General features: G+C 46.1%; 1 protein-coding gene across 1 annotated transcript in view; it reads right to left on the reverse strand.

Annotated features, from left to right (window-relative positions):
• IRAG2 (inositol 1,4,5-triphosphate receptor associated 2) overlaps nt 1-20,715 on the reverse strand; it is a gene marked incomplete at its 5' end in the record, with an annotated part of 63,008 nt that overhangs the window by 40,965 nt on the left and 1,328 nt on the right. Inside the window, 13 exons of the mRNA XM_081879441.1 lie at nt 395-508; nt 2,354-2,456; nt 2,559-2,623; nt 2,731-2,790; nt 7,527-7,583; nt 11,458-11,535; nt 11,643-11,693; nt 12,867-12,984; nt 14,019-14,177; nt 15,511-15,589; nt 16,014-16,060; nt 18,011-18,191; nt 19,386-19,496. Coding sequence (XP_081735567.1) covers nt 395-508; nt 2,354-2,456; nt 2,559-2,623; nt 2,731-2,790; nt 7,527-7,583; nt 11,458-11,535; nt 11,643-11,693; nt 12,867-12,984; nt 14,019-14,177; nt 15,511-15,589; nt 16,014-16,060; nt 18,011-18,191; nt 19,386-19,496 — 1,223 coding nt within the window. The remainder of the gene's footprint in view (nt 1-394; nt 509-2,353; nt 2,457-2,558; nt 2,624-2,730; nt 2,791-7,526; nt 7,584-11,457; nt 11,536-11,642; nt 11,694-12,866; nt 12,985-14,018; nt 14,178-15,510; nt 15,590-16,013; nt 16,061-18,010; nt 18,192-19,385; nt 19,497-20,715) is intronic.

Genomic DNA, 20,715 nt, shown 5'->3' on the forward strand with positions numbered 1-20,715 from the left:
CCCCAGATGTTGTTGGACTACAACTTCCATCTTCCCTGGCCGCTGGTCATGCTGGCTAGGAATGATGGGAGTTGTAGTCCAACAACATCTGGGGACCCACAGGTTGAGAAACGCTGTGCTAAACAGATAAGCATACATATCAGCAGCTATTATTTCCCTGCCTATCAAAAGCCTATAAGCAAACATATGTGGTGAAGAATCTAGATTGCCTGCACCACTCTAAATACTTCTTTCAGCACTACCATACTGGGGATAGCTATGAATCGGCATAAGAAGAAAAGGATTTTCAGGAGAATGAGAAGAAGCATCTTGCTCAGGTTCTGAGATGAGCAAAAGCTTTGGAACGGTTTTGCAGTCTTCCATTTGCTATTCCACCCACAGTCTTTTTCCATACCAGTTTCTGAACGGTGGCCTTGAATTTTTCTCCCACTCTCTCCGGCCCTTGCAGGAGCAGCAAAACCTCCCCGTCCAGCGATTCATCCAGTGCAGTCCATTCGATTCCAGAGACCTGCATAGAAAAGCAATCAGAAAGGGGCCATTGTTAGGATATAGTTCTGTGGTGTAGTGGTTAAGAGCGGTAGTCTCGCAATCTGGGGAACTGTGTTCGCGTCTCCGCTCCTCCACATGCAGCTGCTGGGTGACCTTGGGCCAGTCACACTTCTCTGAAGTCTCTCAGCCCCACTCACCTCACAGAGTGTTTGTTGTGGGGGAGGAAGGGAAAGGAGAATGTTAGCCGCTTTGAGACTCCTTAAAAGGGAGTGAAAGGCGGGATATCAAATCCAAACTCTTCTCCTTCCACCATAAAAAGGCACAGGCATGACTGTTGTGTATCACATGCCTGCTTACTTCCAGCACAGAACTGCTGGGAACTTCCGTTTGTATATAGCTTTTGCATTTCTGCTGTTTTGCTGGAGACGAAGGGAAGTAGACATGTTTTTTCCTTTGTTCCTGCTGCTGAATAAAATGCTGTAATATACTGCTTACAAATAGCTCTGTCTGCCTCCTCTGCTATGAGAAGATTTATTCACTCTGCTGACAGAGCGTTCACCGGTCTCTAAATGTATCTGAGGCTCGTGTCACTGATTGATGCTGTTCCAAGGGAGACCGGTGATCGTCCGGCTGGCAGCCGGTGGCTGGAGCCAGCTGGGGGCCTGCCTGATGCCCCCGTCTCCCTGGCAGTATCCCAACAGCCATATGATACAAGCTCAACCATCTGCCAAAGTCTTAACACTGGCCAGAGGCTACCCTTGGCATAAAACTTTGCTTCCAAGTTGTTCTGGAAAGGGGCATCTGTTTGGCTGGATGTCACCGCACCACCAGTGTCCCTAGCACTTTGCAGAGTATGTGAAGTCAGGTCCCTGCCCCGAGAAGGTTCCAAACTAAAACCCAGCACCCGGGGGGGGGGACAGTGAAGGGAGAGGGAGCAGGGGAGCTGGATGTAGTTGTATTAGCTGCATGTGCAACTACATGCTTATTTAGAAAGGTGCACTCGTTGTTCAAAGGCACAGAAATGTGCCAGAGATCTGTGCAAAAGTGTGACAGTCTGGAACACAGCAAGGTAGTGGTCTTTTCCTCACTTCCTAGTCACATCAGGGATGTCCAACCCCCAAGAGACTGCAATCTACTCCCGGATTAAAAAAACTAGCAGCAATCTACCCATTTTGGGGGGAGGGGGGAACCTAAACTGTTGAGCTTTTTTGGGGGGGCAAGCCACAGTTGTTTACCATTTTTGGGGGGAGACTGCAAATTCTTCTGTCAATTTTTTTTTGGGGGGGGGGGTCACATGCCATTGACTGAAAAAGAAGTAGTCCCACCAGCAGTAACTCCGTCTTCTGTTCTTGAAATACAGGATACAGGAAGGAGCGAGGGGGCAGGGCCAGATGCCCCTTTTCCCCAGTGGAGGAAAATGAGCCTGCGATTGACTTACTGTATTTTTCGCTCTATAAGACGCACCTGACCATAAGACGCACCTAGTTTTTAGAGGAGGAAGGAAGGCAAGAAACAAGAAAGCAATGCAAAGCCTCGAGCGAAGAGGCAGGAGTGCTCCGGCTGCGCTCAAGAGGCTTTGCGTGGCTATCCCAGAAGCCAGAAGAGCAAAAGGGATCACTGCGCACCGATCCCTCTTGCTCTTCTGGCTTCAGCGATAGCTGCGCAGCCTGCATTCATTCCATAAGACGCACACACATTTCCCCTTACTTCTTAGGAGGGAGAAAGTGCGTCTTATAGAGCGAAAAATACGGTATATCAACCAGCGGTTGACCTGTCGATTGCGTTTGACCAGTTGTACATTAGAGGAACTGCCTCTGGGGAACCAAGGGAGAGAAGAAAATAAAATACAATTAAAAACGCCCACCTCCGCTTGCTCTTGGGCAAGCTCCAGTTCGCAGTGCAAAGAGTTGGTCCCTTCAAGGATGCTGCTGTTGAATTTGTATATCAAGGGGAAGTTGAAGCCATTCCTAGCAGAAGGATAGTCAAAGAATTAAATCTGCGAGGCTCCAAGAGCGTCTCTCATTATAAGAACGCTGAATCTTGCCCCCTTGGAATGCAAAAATACTCACGAGATCAACTCCTGCTGCATTTGCTGGATGTTGTTCACCAGTTTGTTCTTCTCCACCCGCAGGGTCTATAGAAAAACACAAAGCTCTCTCAAGACAAAATCTGCAAACAACCCCCCCCCCCAAAGCACCCCTCTTCTACCTCCAGTTCCCAAACAAATTATGGCAACTGTACCTCTATTACCGAGGTGTATTCCTTGAGGGTAGACTTCAGCTCCTGAATATCCAGGTCTTTCTGCACAGGTGAAAGTGTTTGAATTAGAAGTATAGGACCAGAGAGAGAGAAAGAGAGGCTAAAGGCATTGAGACAATTTCTGAAGCCGACTCCATACCCCCCCCCCAAAAAAAGCATTCCTAACAGATTGGCCTAGTTTAAAGAAAATTGTCATGGCCATGAAAAATGAGGGACCGGTCTTTTTAATAAGGCAGTGATAGCCAGAAAATGCTTGCTTGAAGGAGCATCAACAGCTTTTGATGGCTGATGGGTACTAGTTTTTGCACACACATTGTCTCTGTAAGGATATTTAGCCATTTGGATGCATCTTGGACCTGGATTAGAAGTCTGGCTTTTCCATCTGGCTGGGAAAGAAGACTTTTGGGAAACTGTTGCTTTACAAGCCAGCAATGCATCCAACTATCTCCCATGGTCAGTTTGTACGTTGGAAAGAGATACAGGATTGCAGGAGGAGAGAGATTTGGTTCACATTTTAATGCAAGCTGGCCTAATCTGCACTTCCTCAAACAATACATGGACCAAAACATAGCTATCTGCCAACAAATTCACGCGTCTTCAATTTCTGCGATTCAGTTTTACAACCAAAAAATGTGCAGCGAACTCCACATGTTAGGTGAAAGGAAGCCGGTATTAGTGAAAACAACATAAATTTCATTGAATTAAGGGGAATGGCTTGCAAAAATGTGCATATTGGGCAAAATGGTGTAGAAAAATGTGTATATTAAGAGAAATGTGCATGAAAAAGTTGAAGTTGCAGATTAATTTCCATGAAGGCTTAAAAATAAGAAAACCCCAGAAACTAATGCAAAAATTGGCAAGTCAAATTCAAGTCTGGAAAAATGAGAAACTAAAATTGAGAGATCTGACTATCCCCAACAAAGACTCTAAGTCTCCAGGTCTTTTTTTTTGCAGAAACTTTTTTTGCTCAAACTTTCTACACTGAAGATAAGCTTCCACATAAAGTACTTCCAGGAGATTAGTCCAGATGACACAGTATTGCCCATTCTGGTTGGCCAAGAACATGGAGCAAAGATGTGCCTTTGCCTTGAATGCACTCATTTGGGATCGTGCTTGTTCTATGACATTGCCAATGAACATAGAGAGAGATCCAAATGAGGCTTACAAGGACAAGTTCTGCATTCTGTCTAGACAGCAACTGGATGCTTGCACCCAGTTTTAAGTGGTGCAGGAAAGAAGAGGAAAATGCAGAATATGTTGACAGGAGACAGGAGATTCCTAGCTGCAGTAATAATAATAATAATAATAATAATAATAATAATAATAATTTATTTGTACCCCGCCCATCTGGCTGGGTTTCCCTAGCCACTCTGGGCGGCTTCCAACAAAGATGAAAGATACACTAAAATGTCACATATTAAAAACTTCCCTGAACAGGGCTGCCTTCAGATGCCTTCTGAATGTCAGGTAGATGTTTATCGCTTTGAAATCTGAAGGGAGGGTGTTCCACAGGGTGGGTGCCACAACCGAGAAGGCCCTCTGCCTGGTTCCCTGTAACTTGGCCTCTTGCAGTGAGGGAACCACCAGAAGGCCCTCAGAGCTGGACCTCAGTGTCCGGGCAGAATGATGGGGGAAGAGACGCTCCTTCAGATATACTGGACCGAGGCCGTTTAGGGCTTTAAAGCTCAGCACCAACACTTTGAATTGTGCTCGGAAACGTACTGGGAGCCAATGTAGGTCTTTCAAGACCGGTGTTATATGGTCTCGGCGGCCGCTCCCAGTCACCAGTCTAGCTGCCGCATTCTGGATTAGTTGTAGTTTCCGGGTCACCTTCAAAGGTAGCCCCACGTAGAGCGCATTGCAGTAGTCCAAGCGGGAGATAACCAGAGCATGTACCACTCTGGCGAGACAGTCTGCAGGCAGATAGGGTCTCATCCTGCATACCAGCTGCAGGTTTGTGAGCACACTCTGCACTTGGTTCTGCATTTGGAGTTCAGTCCCTAGTTTGAACTACACGCCTATTTTTCAAAGGGCCAGATAAAGAGGCTGTACCTCAATACATCCAATGTGCTTGCAGAATGAGACTTTGCAGGCAAGTTTAGGGCTTCGTTTGCAGAATACCAACCTGACCCTCAAACCCTTGTGCCTCTCTTTGTTTTTCAGAGGAAGGCAAAGGAAAAGTGGAAGACAAATTGTACTGCAATATCTGAAACAAAGCCTCTTGCACTTTACTAATATTTAGGTTAAAAGGGACACTTTGTGTTATGTACTAAGCTTGGATCCTAGAACAATAGGCAAGTAGGATCCTAGAATGCAACAGCTGATTGGCTTGCAGGAAAAGACCAATCAGGTTCCAGGAGGGAAGCAGAATCAGCCAATCAGACAGGACTCATTGTGAAAATAATGTACAGTGGTACCTCGGGTTACATACGCTTCAGGTTACATACGCTTCAGGTTACACACTGTGCTAACCCAGAAATAGTGCTTCAGGATAAGAACAGAAATCGGGCTCCGGCAGCGCGGCGGCAGCAGGAGGCCCTATTAGTTAAAGTGGTGCTTCAGGTTAAGAACTGTTTCAGGTTAAGAACGGACCTCCGGAACGAATTAAGTAGCCGAGGTATCACTGTATATAAAAGCCTAAGGTTTGGGGAGCAATTCAATCACTGTTTTACAAGCTGCAATAAAGAGCATGAAATCACTACAGGACTCCAAGTATATTTCACATTGCATGACGGACATGTGGCCCACCTGTGGTGGCTCCTTAATGTAAAGTTAGGGGAGGGTGGCATTTCCAGAGAGGGATGAGCTTAACCCTTTCCTTATCCTTGCCACCCACTATCCCTCCATCCCTGCTCTCCATCTCAAGGAAGCCAAGCTCAGACACAGGAAACAAGTTGTTTCCACCTGCAGAAATGCTTGCCAACACCCACCCTGAGCTTCCATAATCCTGGAAGATGCTCCACGTGGGCCAATTCATGCCCAGCATTATTTAAAACACCCCTGGCATGCAGGAACATGTGCCCAGATGGTGTGTTTTTACATAATTCAAATCAGCCACAGGTGCTTGGAGAAGGAACAAGCCAAAGCTATGCAAAACAAGCGTTCTGGAGAGGAAGGGAAGCAGAAGTTTGCATGGTACGCTCCTGGCATTTTCAGGCTCGTCGCTTTCTGCAGAAGATTGTACACAGAGCTTGCAATCTCCTGCAGCAACCAGATCCCCTTCTGCCACTCTGAAAGCTCAGTGCTGGGCACAGTCAGTCTAATTCACAGCTTGCCCAAGTAAAGATGCCAACTGGGTCACAGGGAAAGGACAAGGGAGACCTAAAACAAGAATGCTGCAGCATGCTCCAACCAGTCACACCCACTTTCAGGATACGCCATTCCACCTCCACCACCCCTGTTTTCCTCCCCCAGCTCCCACTATCAGCATTCTGTACCCACTAAGCATACTCTGACCGCATTGTGTGATTTGGGTTTTTTTGTACTACTGTAACTTGCAAAGCCAAAGGATACACCTTCCTTGCACATGGATGATGATGTTTTGGCCAAATAGAAAAAGGTAGCATTCAAAACATGAGTTTGCAATAATAATAATAATAATAATAATAATAATAATAATAATAATATTTTTTTATTTATACCCCACCCTCCCCGGCTGGAGCCGGGCTCAGGGTGGCTATCACCAGTAAAATTACAATAAAAACGTAATAGGGGAAAAGAAAACCAATTTAAAATATATGTTAAAATGCAATTTAAAATGCAGCCTCATTTTAAAAGTAGCCCATGGATCAAAACCGTAAGGGGAGGGAAAACATAAGGGTCAGACTGAGTCCAAACCAAAGGCCAGGCGGAACAGCTCTGTCTTGCAGGCCCTGCGGAAAGATGTCAAGTCCCACAGGGCCCTAGTCTCCTGTGACAGAGCGTTCCACCAAGTCGAGGCAAGTACTGAAAAGGCCCTGGCCCTAGCTGAGACCAATCTAACCACCTTGTGACTTGGGACCTCCAAAGTGTTGTCATTTGTGGACCTTAAGGTCCTCTGTGGGGCATATCAGGAGAGGCAGTCTGTAGGTACGTGGGTCCTAGGCTGCGTAGGGCTTTAAAGGTTGAAACAAGCACCTTAAACCTGACCCTGTACTCCACCGGGAGCCAGTGCAGTTGGTAAAGCACTGGATGAATGTGATCTCGTGGCAAGGACCCCGTAAGGAGCCTCGCCATGGCATTCTGCACCCGCTGGAGTTTCTGGGTCAGCTTCAAGGGCAGCCCTGCGTAGAGTAAGTTACAATAATCAAGCCCGGAGGTGACCGTCACATGGATCACTGTCACCAGATCAGGGCGAGAAAGGTAAGGGACCAACTGATTAATATGCACGTAAGTGTACATAGGAGCCAGCTCTTCAGGCCCCCAATATAATATTTGAACGACCCAGGCACCCCTAAAGTTAATGGCCATTGCCATTCAAATGGTGTGTGTTTATCACATCATGTGAATGATTAGGCAGGGTGGGGCTTACCTGCCCCCCTCCCCAATCTTTTATTCAAGTTGGTATTGGTTGACATCTGTCTGTCTCAAGAGACCATGGAGAAGTGTGCCTTTGGGGGTAAAGTCAAACAGTTGGAGAAATGGCTGTCAGTGTTACAGTGCAATGTACAAATTCAGTCCTGCAATCCCACTATCCTTAAACATTCATTGCCAAAGCAATCTTCCCATGGCTTTCACATCTGGCCCAGCAAAACACTGCCTAGCAAGTCTGTGTCTGCAGCACCGCAAGAGCTACTCACCTTGAGGATGGAGGCGTCTTTATTCTCCACCGTCTTTTCATACAGGTGTACTTGTATCTGGAGGAGAGGAACTGAAATTACTGTTTTGCCTTATGCCTTAAAAAAAAAAAAAAAGGTATTGTGATTCGAGGACCCGATCCCCGCTTGGGGGAATGAAGACACATGGACACAGTATATTGGGTTAATGGGCAAGAAAAGGCCACAACTTTATTGATTACAGCATGTAAGAAGGTATTGGCTGAGGCACTGGACCACAGCAAATTTTACTCCACCCACTCGGAGAGGGGTGATTCTGACGAGGGGTCAACCACCAGTAGGGGGAGCCTGTTGATGCAAATACAACTATAAGCTCTCCCCTGATGTCACCGGGGTCGTGCCATGGCTCCCTGCTACACAGGGCATCGGACAGGATCTACGACTGCCGGATTCCTTTAACGGAATACCCATAAGTGACAGGGTAGGCGATGGCCACACCTTGCCCTTCCATAAACCAACAACACATTCCAATGCCTAACTGCCAAATACCAAGAAAGTTGCGACGATTGCTACGAGGTAGGCAAAAAAAACCAAGAGGCCGGTGCCAATTTGCCAATTGGGAAAAACTCCTACCAGGCCCCCTGAGCAATCAGGGCAACCAACCATGGGTCCATAGCAAGGTCGAGCAAGAAGCTACGCCCTAAAGGGAGTGGTGGGTGGGTGACTCATGGAAAATCTGAAGCGCAATGGCGGAGAGAGCTGGCGCGGCCGCATTTGAGCGGCTAAACCACGCTCCCCGCGGTGGCACCCGATTGGGTGCCCAACTGGGAGGCGTGGCGCGCCAGCGATGATGAGAGGGCAGGGGGCAAAATGCCCCCTGCGTGACACGGGAATCGTCTCCCGCTCACAATCCCTCCCCTGCGGAAGGAGGAGAGGCTTTCTCGAAGTTGCTTCAGAGTGCAGAAGATGCTTTAAATCCACTCTGCAGGTTGTGGGCTGCAAAGGGTCTTGAATGCTCAAACTCTGGGTCTTCCCAGAGGTGTCTTTCTTGGCCAGTTTGGAGCTCCCCAACCCTGTTCAGGGCCCTTGCTTCAGATTCATATGCTGTGATTCCTGCATTGCAGTGGGGATCCCTATGTCCTATGGGATCCCTTCCAATACTACGGTTCTAGGATTCCATTATTTCCTTCCTCGACCAGGTACCAGCCACTCTGAAGGAGAGCCACCAATGAGTGGCTGAAAATGGCGAAGCCAGGTTGTTAGGAGAGTTCCTGACCCCCTGCCAGGCAGAAATAATGACACATGACACAATTATTAAGGCTAATGGGCTAAAAAAGGCCACAACTTTATTGATTACAGGTGATGAGCGGTATTGGCTTAGGCATTGGACTTAACCGACTATATCTGACTCCAGCCCGTCTGCTTGAAGTCCAGGAAGGGTTAACACCAGTAGGGGGAGTCCTGCTGATGCACATCAACTAGGAGCTCCCCCTGGGTCACCAATAGGGGCCCTCACCTCCCTAGGCTTTGGACAGGGCCACCCCCCCCCCCAGAATCCTTTACCGGACTACCCTTCAATATGCGGGGCAGGTGATGGCGCTACCTCCCCTTTCCCCATCTACAGAACTTTCCAATGCCTAACCGCCAGTAGCCAGAAAGTCGTGACGATTTGCTACGAGGTAGGCAAAAACCAAGTGGCTGGTACCAATTTGCCAAGTGAAAAAATTACTACCAGGCCCCTCAACGGTGACCAGCCAAGGTCCATAGAAAGGTCAAAGGAAGCAAACTTTAAAGGGCGGAAGGGTGGGAAAACTGGAGCAGCTGGCAAGTGGACAAAGAGGGAGATCCCCGGCCGCACCCTGCCTTTAAGGGGCAGGCCACACCCCCAGAACAACCCGATTGGCCGGCCAGAGGGTGATGCAGCCGGGAATCCCCCAATTGTGCAGGGGCTGGCCTCCCACCCCCGGGGCATGTGGAAGGGCCGTGAAGCCCGCAACCTCACCTCCTCCCTAAGGCAGAGGTGGCTTTAGCATCAACAAGGTACGAACTGTCGTTGATACTGATGAAGGAGGAGGGTTTCTCCATCAAGCCACCTCTCTGAAGGAAGAACTGGGCTCTCTGACTGCCCTGGATTTTGTCACTAGCTCTGCTCCTCCTCCTGATCTCGGGGCTGGGGAAGGCCTTCAGGGGATGAATTATGTCTTCATCAAGGGCAAGAGAGAGAGAACCGCCACTGACATCAAGAGCTTGCTGCTCTTCCAAACAGTGGAGGGAGACATCCAACTACAGTGGTACCTTGGTTCCCAAATGCCTTGGTTCCCAAATGCCTTGGTTCCCAAATGCTGCAAACTCAGAAGTAAGTGTTCCAGTTTTCGAACGTTTTTCGGAAGCCAAACATCCGATGCGGCTATCGGCTATTGTTTCCAGGGCGCCTGCCCCAGTCAGAAGCCATGCCTTGGTTTTCAAACATTTCAGAAGTCGAACAGATTAAGTTTGGTGCTTTTGTTCCTGCTATTTATTTTGCGTTTTTGTTTCTGAGGCTTTTTCTGTTAATTTGTTTTTGTGACTGTGTGGAACCCAGTTCAGCTACTGATTGATTGATTGATTGTGGAACTGCGGAAATGGATAAAAGTCCCCCATCCAAACAATGACTATCATCAGTGCAGGTAAGATTTTTTTAAAAAAAATTTTTTTCATCATCTGTCTTATTTATTTTATAGTACAGTACATAGATTATTGCTTTTATTTTATAGATCAATGGACTCGTTCGATAGTAAAATTCATGTTAAATTTCTGTTTTAAGGGTTGTTTTTAAAAGTCTGGAACGGATTAATCCGTTTTGCATTACTTCCTATAGGAAAGTGTGCCCTGGTTTTGGAATGCTTTGGTTTTGGAACAGACTTCCAGAACGGATTAAGTTTGAGAACCAAGGTACCACTGTAACTTGTTCCATCAGCACTTGAGCAATGGATATGTCCCTGCTCTTGTTTCCCATGTGCACCACCTAAATCTGTTCTAGGGGTTATCCCAATGCTCCAGAGCAGATTTGGGGGCTGGACATGCAGAGGGAGAGAAGAGGGGGAGAAAATTCAACTATGCACATCGTAGTCCTTGCACTGATAGAAGGAGTTAGCTGCATACTGCACCGAATATGCACAGAAGAGAACGATACAGCCCTGTTATAAGAACTGTTAACTTTAAGAACTGGAGCTTGATCTTGCTTTCTCCTCCTCCCTCCTGTTTCCTTTTCCTTGTGTGTGATGTCTCATCTTCCCTGTCTTTTTAAATTGGGAGCCTGTGGGGACTTAAGTACTGGTTTTTGTGTGCTGCTTTGAAAGCCTTTTTGGGTGGGCCATAAATGCCACAAATAAAATATAACCCCCAGGTCAAAAGGAGGAGCTGTTAGAGCAGGAGAAAGCGCCATCCAGTCTTTTATACTCTACATAGAATGTCAGGATAAAAATCTCCCAGATAATTTTAAAATAAAATGAAAAATCTAATATTCATGTACTCAGAATATCTGACATCAGGAGAGTTTTAAAGGGCAAGTTGATTTCAGCTCTAGTTGTCAGAGAAGCCAGTGAATTCATTATGGTTTTTACATAACGTTCTACCTTGGAAATTGACTGCAAAATTGCAAAAACTTAAGGTTTACATTTAGGAATCTGACCTATTTCAGTTTGGCAACTCAGATTTAAAAACAGTGTTCATTTGCTTACAGGTAAGTTGATTGACGATTTAAGTGGAAGCATCTCTTAAAAAACAAATCTTAAGATAAAAACTGTACAGCACCCTATAACACACATGCACACACACGCTTAATCCTTAAGGAAGAGAGAGTCCCTAAATCTCCTGCCATCTTGCTTATAGATGTCCTGGAGAAATATTTGGCATTTGAAGCCCTGCATCGAACCATTGCTTCCCCACACTGAAAATAAGTGTTGCAAGCACTTACTTGGAGTTCAGCCATATTTCTTGACAGCTCTGAGATCTTCTTCCGGAGACCATTCGAATCCAGAGCGTGCCTAATATTCTGGATTAAAGCAGATGCTATTTATTATGCACAGCAAGACTAGCCAGCAAGACATTTCCCAGCGTATGAAACTGTCTGCAGACAATTCGCACGCAATTCACACTTGCCTCTTCTTGTAGAGATGAGATCTTGATGATGAGGGACTGATTCTCCTTTTCCTGGTGTAAAAAGGAAAGGGGGGATGGTTTGAGAAACTGCCAACATACATACACCCACCCAGTTACTCAGGGCCACTAGACACAACTACCATGTAAATATTGAATGTTTTCCCCGTTCCACCTGTGGAAAACTCTGCCCTCAATTTATGGAAAATTGGGGATGTCTTCGGTTATAATCACCAAAGAGCTTTAAGTCACATAGGTAAAGGTAAAGGGACCCCTGACCATTAGGTCCAGTTGTGACTGACTCTGGGGTTGCGGCGCTCATCTCGCTTTATTGGCCAAGGGAGCCAGCGTACAGCTTCCGGGTCATGTGGCCAGCATGACTAAGCCACTTCTGGCGAACCAGAGCAGCGCACGGAAACGCTGTTTACCTTCCTGCTGGAAGTATTTATCTACTTGCACTTTGGCGTGCTTAGGTTGGCAGGATTTAAGTCACATAGTGACCTATAAATAGGGTTGACTGACAACTGTTAATTTCAGTTTTCACATTTGCGTATCAGTTTGCTCTTTTTTATAAAGTCCTTATGAAACCTCATCAGCATTTTAGTGCAGTTTGCAATACTGCATACGCATTTTGTCAGACATACACATTTCCCTTAACATAATGCATTTTTGTATGTCGTTTTCACTGACATGTGCATTTGTATGTCATTTACATTACTATATAGCTATTATATTTTAGTATGCATTACTTGATTGGGGAACTGCACAGCGAAATTTGGAGAAGTGCAAATTTCAAAGGACTTAATGCACTGTTAGCAACGCGGGTGGTGCTGTGGGTTAAACCACAGAGCCTAGGACTTGCCGATCAGAAGGTCGGCGGTTCGAATCCCCACAACGCGGTGAGCTCCCATTGCTTGGTTCCAGCTCCTGCCAACCTAGCAGTTCGAAATCATGTCAAAGTGCAAGTAGATAAATAGGTACCGCTCGGGCGGGAAGGTAAACGGCGTTTCCGTGTGCTGCTCTGGTTCGCCAGAAGTGGCTTAGTCATGCTGGCCACATGACCTGGAAGCTGTATGCTGGCTCCCTCAGCCAATAAAGTGAGATGAGCGCTGCAACCCCAGTTGGTCACAACTGGACCTAACGGTCAGGGGTCCCTTTACCTTTACCTTAATGCACTGTTAAGCCTCAGTCAATAAACACTGTCTGAAATGGTTCAAGTCCACCTACCAGCTGCTTATTCTGGGCTGCTGTTTTCAGCCTTTTTTCCTCTGCAGTATTAAGGTTATTCTTTGCTTCCTCCAGCTCCTCTTTTAAGGTTTTCACTCGGGCCACAGACTGCTGGAAACTGAAAGAACCAAAATCACCAAGCCTGTTATGATGAGCAACATGCTGTTGTTATAGGGCATTTTAGAAATGAAAAAAATTAAATTAAATTAAAATAGACTGGCAGGATTTTCCTACTCTGAGTGACCGTCTCCAATCTGGCAAGAGGAAATGAAGACATTTGGATTGCTCTGTCCCTGTTGCTTCAACGACATGGCATCAAAATAAAAATATGGACAGCAGCCATTAGCAGAAAGGGTTCCAGCTCAGTGCATGAGCACCCATTTTCCATGCAGAAGGTCCCTGGTTCAGTCCCTGACATCTCCAGGTACAACTGAGAGAGACTCCTGCCCCGAACCCCGGAGAACTTCTGCCAATTGGCGCAGCCCATATGGAACTAGGTGGACCAATGGTCTGACACTGTATAACACAGCTTCCCATGTTGCTAAATCAGTGCTGGCTCCAGGGCTTGGAATAAGGTTACCAGACTTTTTTCAATGAATCCAGGGACACTATCAATCAATATTTTTTTTTTAAAAAAAAGAGGGGAAAAGTTATTTTTAAAAAAGAAGTAGTAATATCTTCTCTTCCGTGGTCTCCACTGTTGTGTGGCCTTCCTCTGGGTCCCAGCCTTTCTTGGAGTGCTAGCCGTGCTTCCTCCGTCCCTCCCTCTCCCTCCTTGCACTGTGATCCCCTACAGGCTTACTCTGGAGTAAGCGTTAGCAGAAACTCCCTCCTCCTGCTGCTGCCCTGCCTGCCTGCCTGCCCATCTCTTGTGCAGGCACCGTCCGGCAGCTGCCCATCCGTGCCGGTGGCAAGCGAGCAGGAGGAGACGTGCTTAGGGAAGATCAGCTCGTCTCCTGCTCACCTCTTATCTGCGATGGCCAACCAGATGGCCACAGGAGAAGATGACCAGTACCACTCCTCTCCACCCAACTGCTCCAAGTTTTCCCCAACCATTGGAGAAGTTTTAGGGGTGGGGGGAGTTCTGCTGCACCTGTAGAAGCAGTTCCGCTCGTGCATTGGTTTAGTTGGACTCAACCCAAAATGTCCCACCTTTTTATCTGATTATTCAGCTCCACATTGTCCTCCACTAATCTGTTGTTGGTCTCCTCCATGGCGTCCAGAGCTGTCTTCAACTGGTTGTTCTCCTCTTGAAGTTTCTGATTGCTGAATTGAAGATCTGCTACACAAGTGATCAAGTCAGAGGTTTCCCTGGATGCACAAGGAACAAAAGGCCCTCATCAGCTGCCATGTCTGCATTCTTCACATTTTGACGGGAGTTGTCCAGCTTCAAAGATCAAAACCCAACGTCTCCCATTTCTTTTGCATCTTTCTAGCTGAACTGCCAACCATCCCCAGCACCAGCTGTGGGTAGCCAGCTGCCCTCTGGGCCTGAGCACCCAATCAAAAGTGGCTTTGCACCATGCTGACGTCCCCATTTCCTCACCCTTCCCAGTCAGTAGCAGGGACAGCACTCTTAGGAGGCTGCTTTCCACTCTGTTAACTTACGTTCCTCCAAAATCCTCTCATATCTTCGAAATCCCCCATCATTAAAGCTTCCCTTTCCACCAACCCATGCTTGTCCCTCAGCTGCAAATGCCAGCAAACTGCAGATTGGGTACGTGCCCTACTAATGCAAATAATGTTTTAAAAAGGGGGAGGCAATGCAGTGGTAGCCATGAGTAGTTCATCCCCAATGCCATGAGTAGTTCATCACCAATGCCCTATGATGGCATCACTTCCTGGCCCAGAAGACGACTAAATTGTTTGTGTGGTGTATGACAAAGGTCTCATGGGCTACACCAGAGATTGCTCCAAAAGGCTGATCAAACTTAGAGGATTTTGTCTGTTAGTCGTATTTGAAAAGAGAGGGGGACTCTGTGACTACAAAGGGATTTAGCATCGCACTCTCAGATTAGAAAGTGGCCGAGCATAGCACTCTTTTGGGAAATGTGTTTTTAAGTGACAATTTAGCAAGTCTAATTGTTTAATCTCTGTACGCATATCGCTGAAGTGTTTAACATTGGAAAATTCCATTGCAGCATACTGAAGCTCTCCGATTAACTGTTGATGCTCTCTGCTCCTACACGTGAGTGTTTAACCTTAGATCACATGATCAAGGTATTCAATTGCAAATCTCCATCTTGAAGGCAGTTGTCTGTTTAGTCTTCTCTCTGGGAGCCACAGAGAACAAAAGAATATGATAATGATGCCTCTCAAGGAGTGCATAAGCTTAGCCTGGATGCAGGCTAATATAGGCTTTGGGAGAGACATAGCCTTGATTTTTGCTCTAATAGTATGTTATGTATTTAAGAAGAACCACCTATGCTTGAATATGCATATGCTTTATACAACTTTCTGGATTTATCATTGGCTGTTTCGTACCTGTTCTGAAGTAGTTCTGGTTAGCAAAGCATTGATTCATATTTATGGGTCTGGACTTTTTTTTATTCCAAAAGGGTTCAGTTTTTTATGCATCCAATTGCTTCAAATAACAATTTTAATATCTGAAATAGCTTATAAAAATATTTTAAAAGCGACTCACAAGTCTCCTCTGGACACATCGCCACCAAGTGCCTCTAGGCTTCCAGAAGTTACATTCAACCTCACAAGAGGACTTTTGGCTGAAAAAAGAGGTTTCCTGTTACAGCTCAAGAGACAGACATTGGTACAGAGCATTTTGGGTTTTTCTCACTTTCTGCTGACATCTCCACACAACACATCACCCTCCCCCCACCCTTCCTGACCTTCCCCACACCTCTTGCAGTTCCTTTAATAATATCCCAGGCAATACTTTCCAAGCGCTTTAAACCCACAGTGAGCATTTTCTTCCCCTCACTTCCCCTCCCATGGCTGGAGAAGATTCCTTCATCCACCCCCCTCAAGCACGTTTGTCTTTGCATCCCCTTCACTAATCCTCTGCATGCACTGGCTATTTGCAAACCCCTTTCAGCTACAGGACAGCACCCACAAGTCTTAAGCTGTATGCTGCTTCCAGTACACTTTTCAGTAAATTAAGTCTTCCATAATACAGAGAGCATCTGATACCTGCTAGCATGCTTTCTCTGGTTGTATCTCTAGCAGATGGTTCTTTCCTGGAATGAAAAAACAACAACAAAACACCCTACATATTTATTTCCTGTTTTAACATGAATTTAGAGTTTTAACAAAAATCACTTTTCATCAGGAGCAAGAGAAAACTCTGCACCTTTTTTTTGCAGTTTTATTTCAGTGTCGGAAAACATTTTCCCTTCTGCCCCACCCCCCAACTGCTTGCAAAAAAAAACACACAGTTTTAGCTATGCAGCATCATATGTGATAATACATGAGCCCTGATTGGGTGGGAACGTTAATGACAAACAGGTTTCAAAAAAGGAACAAAATAATCACAAAGTGGTTATTTTTTGAGGGGCTGGGAGGCGTCATTCCTCCTCAAACCATTCGTTTAATTATAAAAACTTGGAAGCAGAGGATACTTGGAGCAGCTCTGCATTTCACTACACAGAAGAGGTCTCTAGCTTACAGCGACAGCAGCTCTGGATAAATTCTCGCATAAGCACAAAACCAACTCAGTGTTACATTTTGCCTAATTGTAATGTTGCAGCAGCTTCTCTAGTAATCCAAAATTGGGGCCCAAATCACAAGATTGCGGACAGCAACTTAGTACTGAACACTTCAGCTAGCAAACAGCTTCCTCCCCTTACTCATAAGTTTTCTGTTCTCGTATCTGTGCTCTCTCTCACACATATCACATTGGAGTACAGAACATGAAGGAAACCTAGCAAAATTTACCGCAGTGGTTCTCAAGCTTTTTCCTCTGAGCCACACTTTCAGAGTGAAAATTTGCTCGTGCCCCACCAATTTTGTTTATTGATAAGAAATACATTGGGGGGGGGGGACGACACCAACTTCTAGCAGTGCTTGATTTATAACACAAAACAAAACTACTTTATAATATGATCATGGGACATCCAGAAAGTATAAAAAGGTAAAGGACCCCTGGATGGTTAAGTCCAGTCAAAGGCGACTATGGGGTTATGGCGCTCATCTCGCTTTCAGGCCGAGGGAGCCGGCGTTTGTCCACAGACAGCTTTCCGGGTCATGTAGCCAGAATGACTAAACTGCTACTGATGCATGGAGGACCATGACAAGTGCCAGAGCGCATGGAAACACTGTTTACCTTCCCGCCGCAGCAGTACCTATTTATCTACTTGCACTGGCGTGCTTTCAAACTGCTAGGTTGGCAGGAGCTGGAGCAGAACAACTGGAGTTCACCCCATTGCGGGGATTTGAACCGCCAACCTTCCGATCAGCAAGCCCAAGAGGCTCAGTGGTTTAGACCACAGCACCACCCGCATCTGTGCCAGAAAGTATAATGCTATGCAGCCACATAATAACAGGAATCATTCCCCAAATATAACTATGAAATTGCCTTCTCCAGCACCCTGCTTGAACGGTGATTCTGGGTCACAGTTAGGATTGTACTCAGTATTGCTTGATGCTTTTGCACCATATACAGTGGTGCCTCGCAAGACGAAAAGAATCCGTTTTGCGAGTCTCTTCGTCTAGCGGTTTCTTCGTCTTGCGAAGCAAGCCTATTGACAGCTTAGCGGATTAGCGCTATTAGCGGTTTAGCGGCTTTTAGCGGCTTTTAGCGGCTTTTAGCGGCTTATCGGCTTAGCGGATAAGCGGATAAGCGGCTTAGCGGCTTAGAAAAAGGGGGGGAGGAAAAAAACCCGCAGGAACTCGCAAGACATTTTCGTCTTGCGAAGCAAGCCCATAGGAAATTCGTTTTGCAAAGCACCCCCAAAACGGAAAACTCCTTCGTCTAGCGAGTTTTCCGTCTTGCGAGGCATTCGTCTTGCGGGGCACCATTGTATTGAACCAAATATTGAAAAAGTGCATTTACTTCCCCCAAAGAGTCCTGGGTATTATTAATGGTTCTGGGAATTGTAGCTCTGAGTCGTAGACGATGGGTACTTTGGGCAAAGTCACGTGCATTAAATGCATGCAACCCAAGAAGACTTGCAAGACCCGTCAGTTACCAGCTTCTCCTGCAGTCGTCAATCCATTCCTTCATGATGGCATGATACGTTTCCAAGTCCATGGAGATGTCCCTTTGATCAGGATCAAGCATGTTGCACAGCTCCTCAAGACTGCTGTCCTCAGAACTCCGGCTAGTTGTGTATCTCACAAAGTCAACTAATTTGGAAACAGCCACTTTGCCTAAAGACAACAGCAACAATGAACACTAAGAGCTTGCCCACACCTCCCCTTTCTCAGCTGCTCCCTCCTGGAAAAACTCGCTCTTTACCGCTGACTCAGAACAAATGGCAACCGGGTTTCCCATGGATTGCTGTTCATTCCAATTAGGGGTAAAGAGCAAGTGGGAATATTCTGAGACTCATGCTTTCTAGGTACTGGACAAGCAGAAGTGTGGACTGTTAAGTATAACTGATTTAATTCACACAGAAATGAACCAAGTATGCGCATTAATGAAGATTTAAAATAGAAAATGGCTGAATGCGTATTGCTAACATTGGAGTTTTTCCACAGTAGTTTTTCTAAGGGACTCTAAGGTCCTAAATGGGTTAATGATTATAACCTTTCTGTTCCCCTACTGTTGTAACCTTAGATCATGTGATGAAGGCACTGAGTTGCAAATCTCCATTGTGAAGGGAGTTGCCTTTGTTTATTTTGTCTCAAGGCACTGTGAAGTAAGGACATGTAAAAGACTCCCTGATAGAGAGAGAAAACAGTTCCAAGCTAAAATGGATGCTGTGGGAAGAGACAGAACACTGGTTCTAGATCTCTTAGAATTATTTCATATTTTACCCGGCTTGTGCCAGACAGCACAAGACATTGCACGGATGTTTTGAGTGTACATTTGAAGTTTTAATTTTGTTTCGAACGTTCTGCCAGCAAATGTTCGAATAATGTTTTTAAGAGCCTAGACAATGCTTCGTTTCTAAAAGGAGTCAGTTCTTTTACTTCCAGTCACTTCAAACTGTGCAATATTAATACCTGCAACAAGGATGGCCCCACAGTCAAAGCACCAGGGATTCGCAGGTCTTGTTTCATAAGCAGAAATATTTCGAGGTCAACATACCTTGATCTAGGTCAACATCTACCGGGGAGAAGTGGGCCTCCCCAGGACACATGGTCAGTTACCAGTGGGGGCTGAAATTCCTGGCTGGCCCCATGAAAAAATGGCACTGCCCTAATATGGATTTGTATATAACAGCATTATCCAAAAAATACCATACAGGTCCCTAGTGACCACATTCCAAACACACTTAAGGCTCAGAGAATTTGGGCATGCTCAACACTATTTTATGGAGCAAATTAACAAATAAACAAATACACCTGTAAGCTTCCAACAGTTGCAAGAGAAGGTTTTCGGGGCTGGTGTTTTTTTACCTCTCCTTTCTATGTCGCAAGCAGAGAACATAGTAGTCAAAAGGTCTTCCTCACAGATCAGGCTTACTTCAGCGCTTTCGTCATCTTTGTTTTCTGCTGACAGTCTCCATCCTACAAAGGGAAAGGGCACTGACAGGAGATTTGTTTTCCATGCAGTATTACGAGTCTCGATTACCAGGGAGCCTGCAGCAGGGCTACAAGTTCTGTACACAGTTTGTCCTAGACCCGAAACAGAGTTGCATAAAAAATCCAACTAAAGTTTTAGATTCCTTGAATTGCATTTGAAGGCAATGTTGCTTTTTTTTAAGTTCAGCTCTGAGGGATACTTTAAAAAGCACTAGATGTTTAAATACTAGCTACTCTCTTACCTAAGGGACACGGGTGGCGCTGTGGGTTAAACCGCAGAGCCTAGGGCTTGCCAATCAGAAGGTCGGCAGTTCGAATCCCCGCGACGGAATGAGTGCCTGTTGTTCGGTCCCTGCTCCTGCCAACCCAGCAGTTCAAAAGCATATCAAAGTGCAAGTAGATAAATAGGTACCGCTCCGGCGGGAAGATAAATGGCGTTTCCGTGCGCTGCTCTGGTTCGCCCAGAAGCGGCTTAGTCATGCTGGCCACATGACCCGGAAGCTCCCTTGGCCAATAAAGCGAGATGAGTGCCACAACCCCAGAGTCAGCCACGACTGGACCTAATGGTCAGGGGTCCCTTTACCTTTACCTACTCTCTTACATAAGATCATAAGATGAACTTTGCTGGATCAATAAACAATAAACAATAAACAATAATTTTATTATTCATATATGTCACCCATCCGACCGGTTGCCCCAGCCACTCTAGGTGGCTCCCAACAGAATATTAAAAACACAATAAAATATCAAACGTTACAAAACGTCCCTATACAGGGCTGCCTTCAGGTGTTTTCTAAAATTCAGATAGTTGTTTAGTTCCTCGACATCTGATGGGAGGGCGTTCCACAGGGCGGGTGCCACCACCAAGAAGGCCCTCTGCCTGGTTCCCTGTAAGCTCACTTCTCTCAATGAGGGAACCACCAGAAGGCCCTTGGAGCTGGACCTCAGTGTCCAGGCTGAAAGATTGGGGGTGGAGACACTCAGTGCTATTTTCTAGAAAAGGAGGTGCCAGAACTCACCATGAACACCTCCCTTGTTCTCTTAAAATGGCAATGGCACACACCTGAGAGGTGCCAGAACTGATTATACAGGGCTGAGGCCGTTTAGGCCTTTAAAGGCCAGCACCAACACTTTGAATTACACCTGGAAACGTACTGGAACCAATGTAGTTCTTTTAGGACCAGTGTTCTATGGTCCCAGTGGC

Source organism: Podarcis erhardii (genome assembly GCF_964252035.2).
Source record: "Podarcis erhardii genome assembly, chromosome: 10".
Taxonomy (NCBI): domain Eukaryota; kingdom Metazoa; phylum Chordata; class Lepidosauria; order Squamata; family Lacertidae; genus Podarcis; species Podarcis erhardii.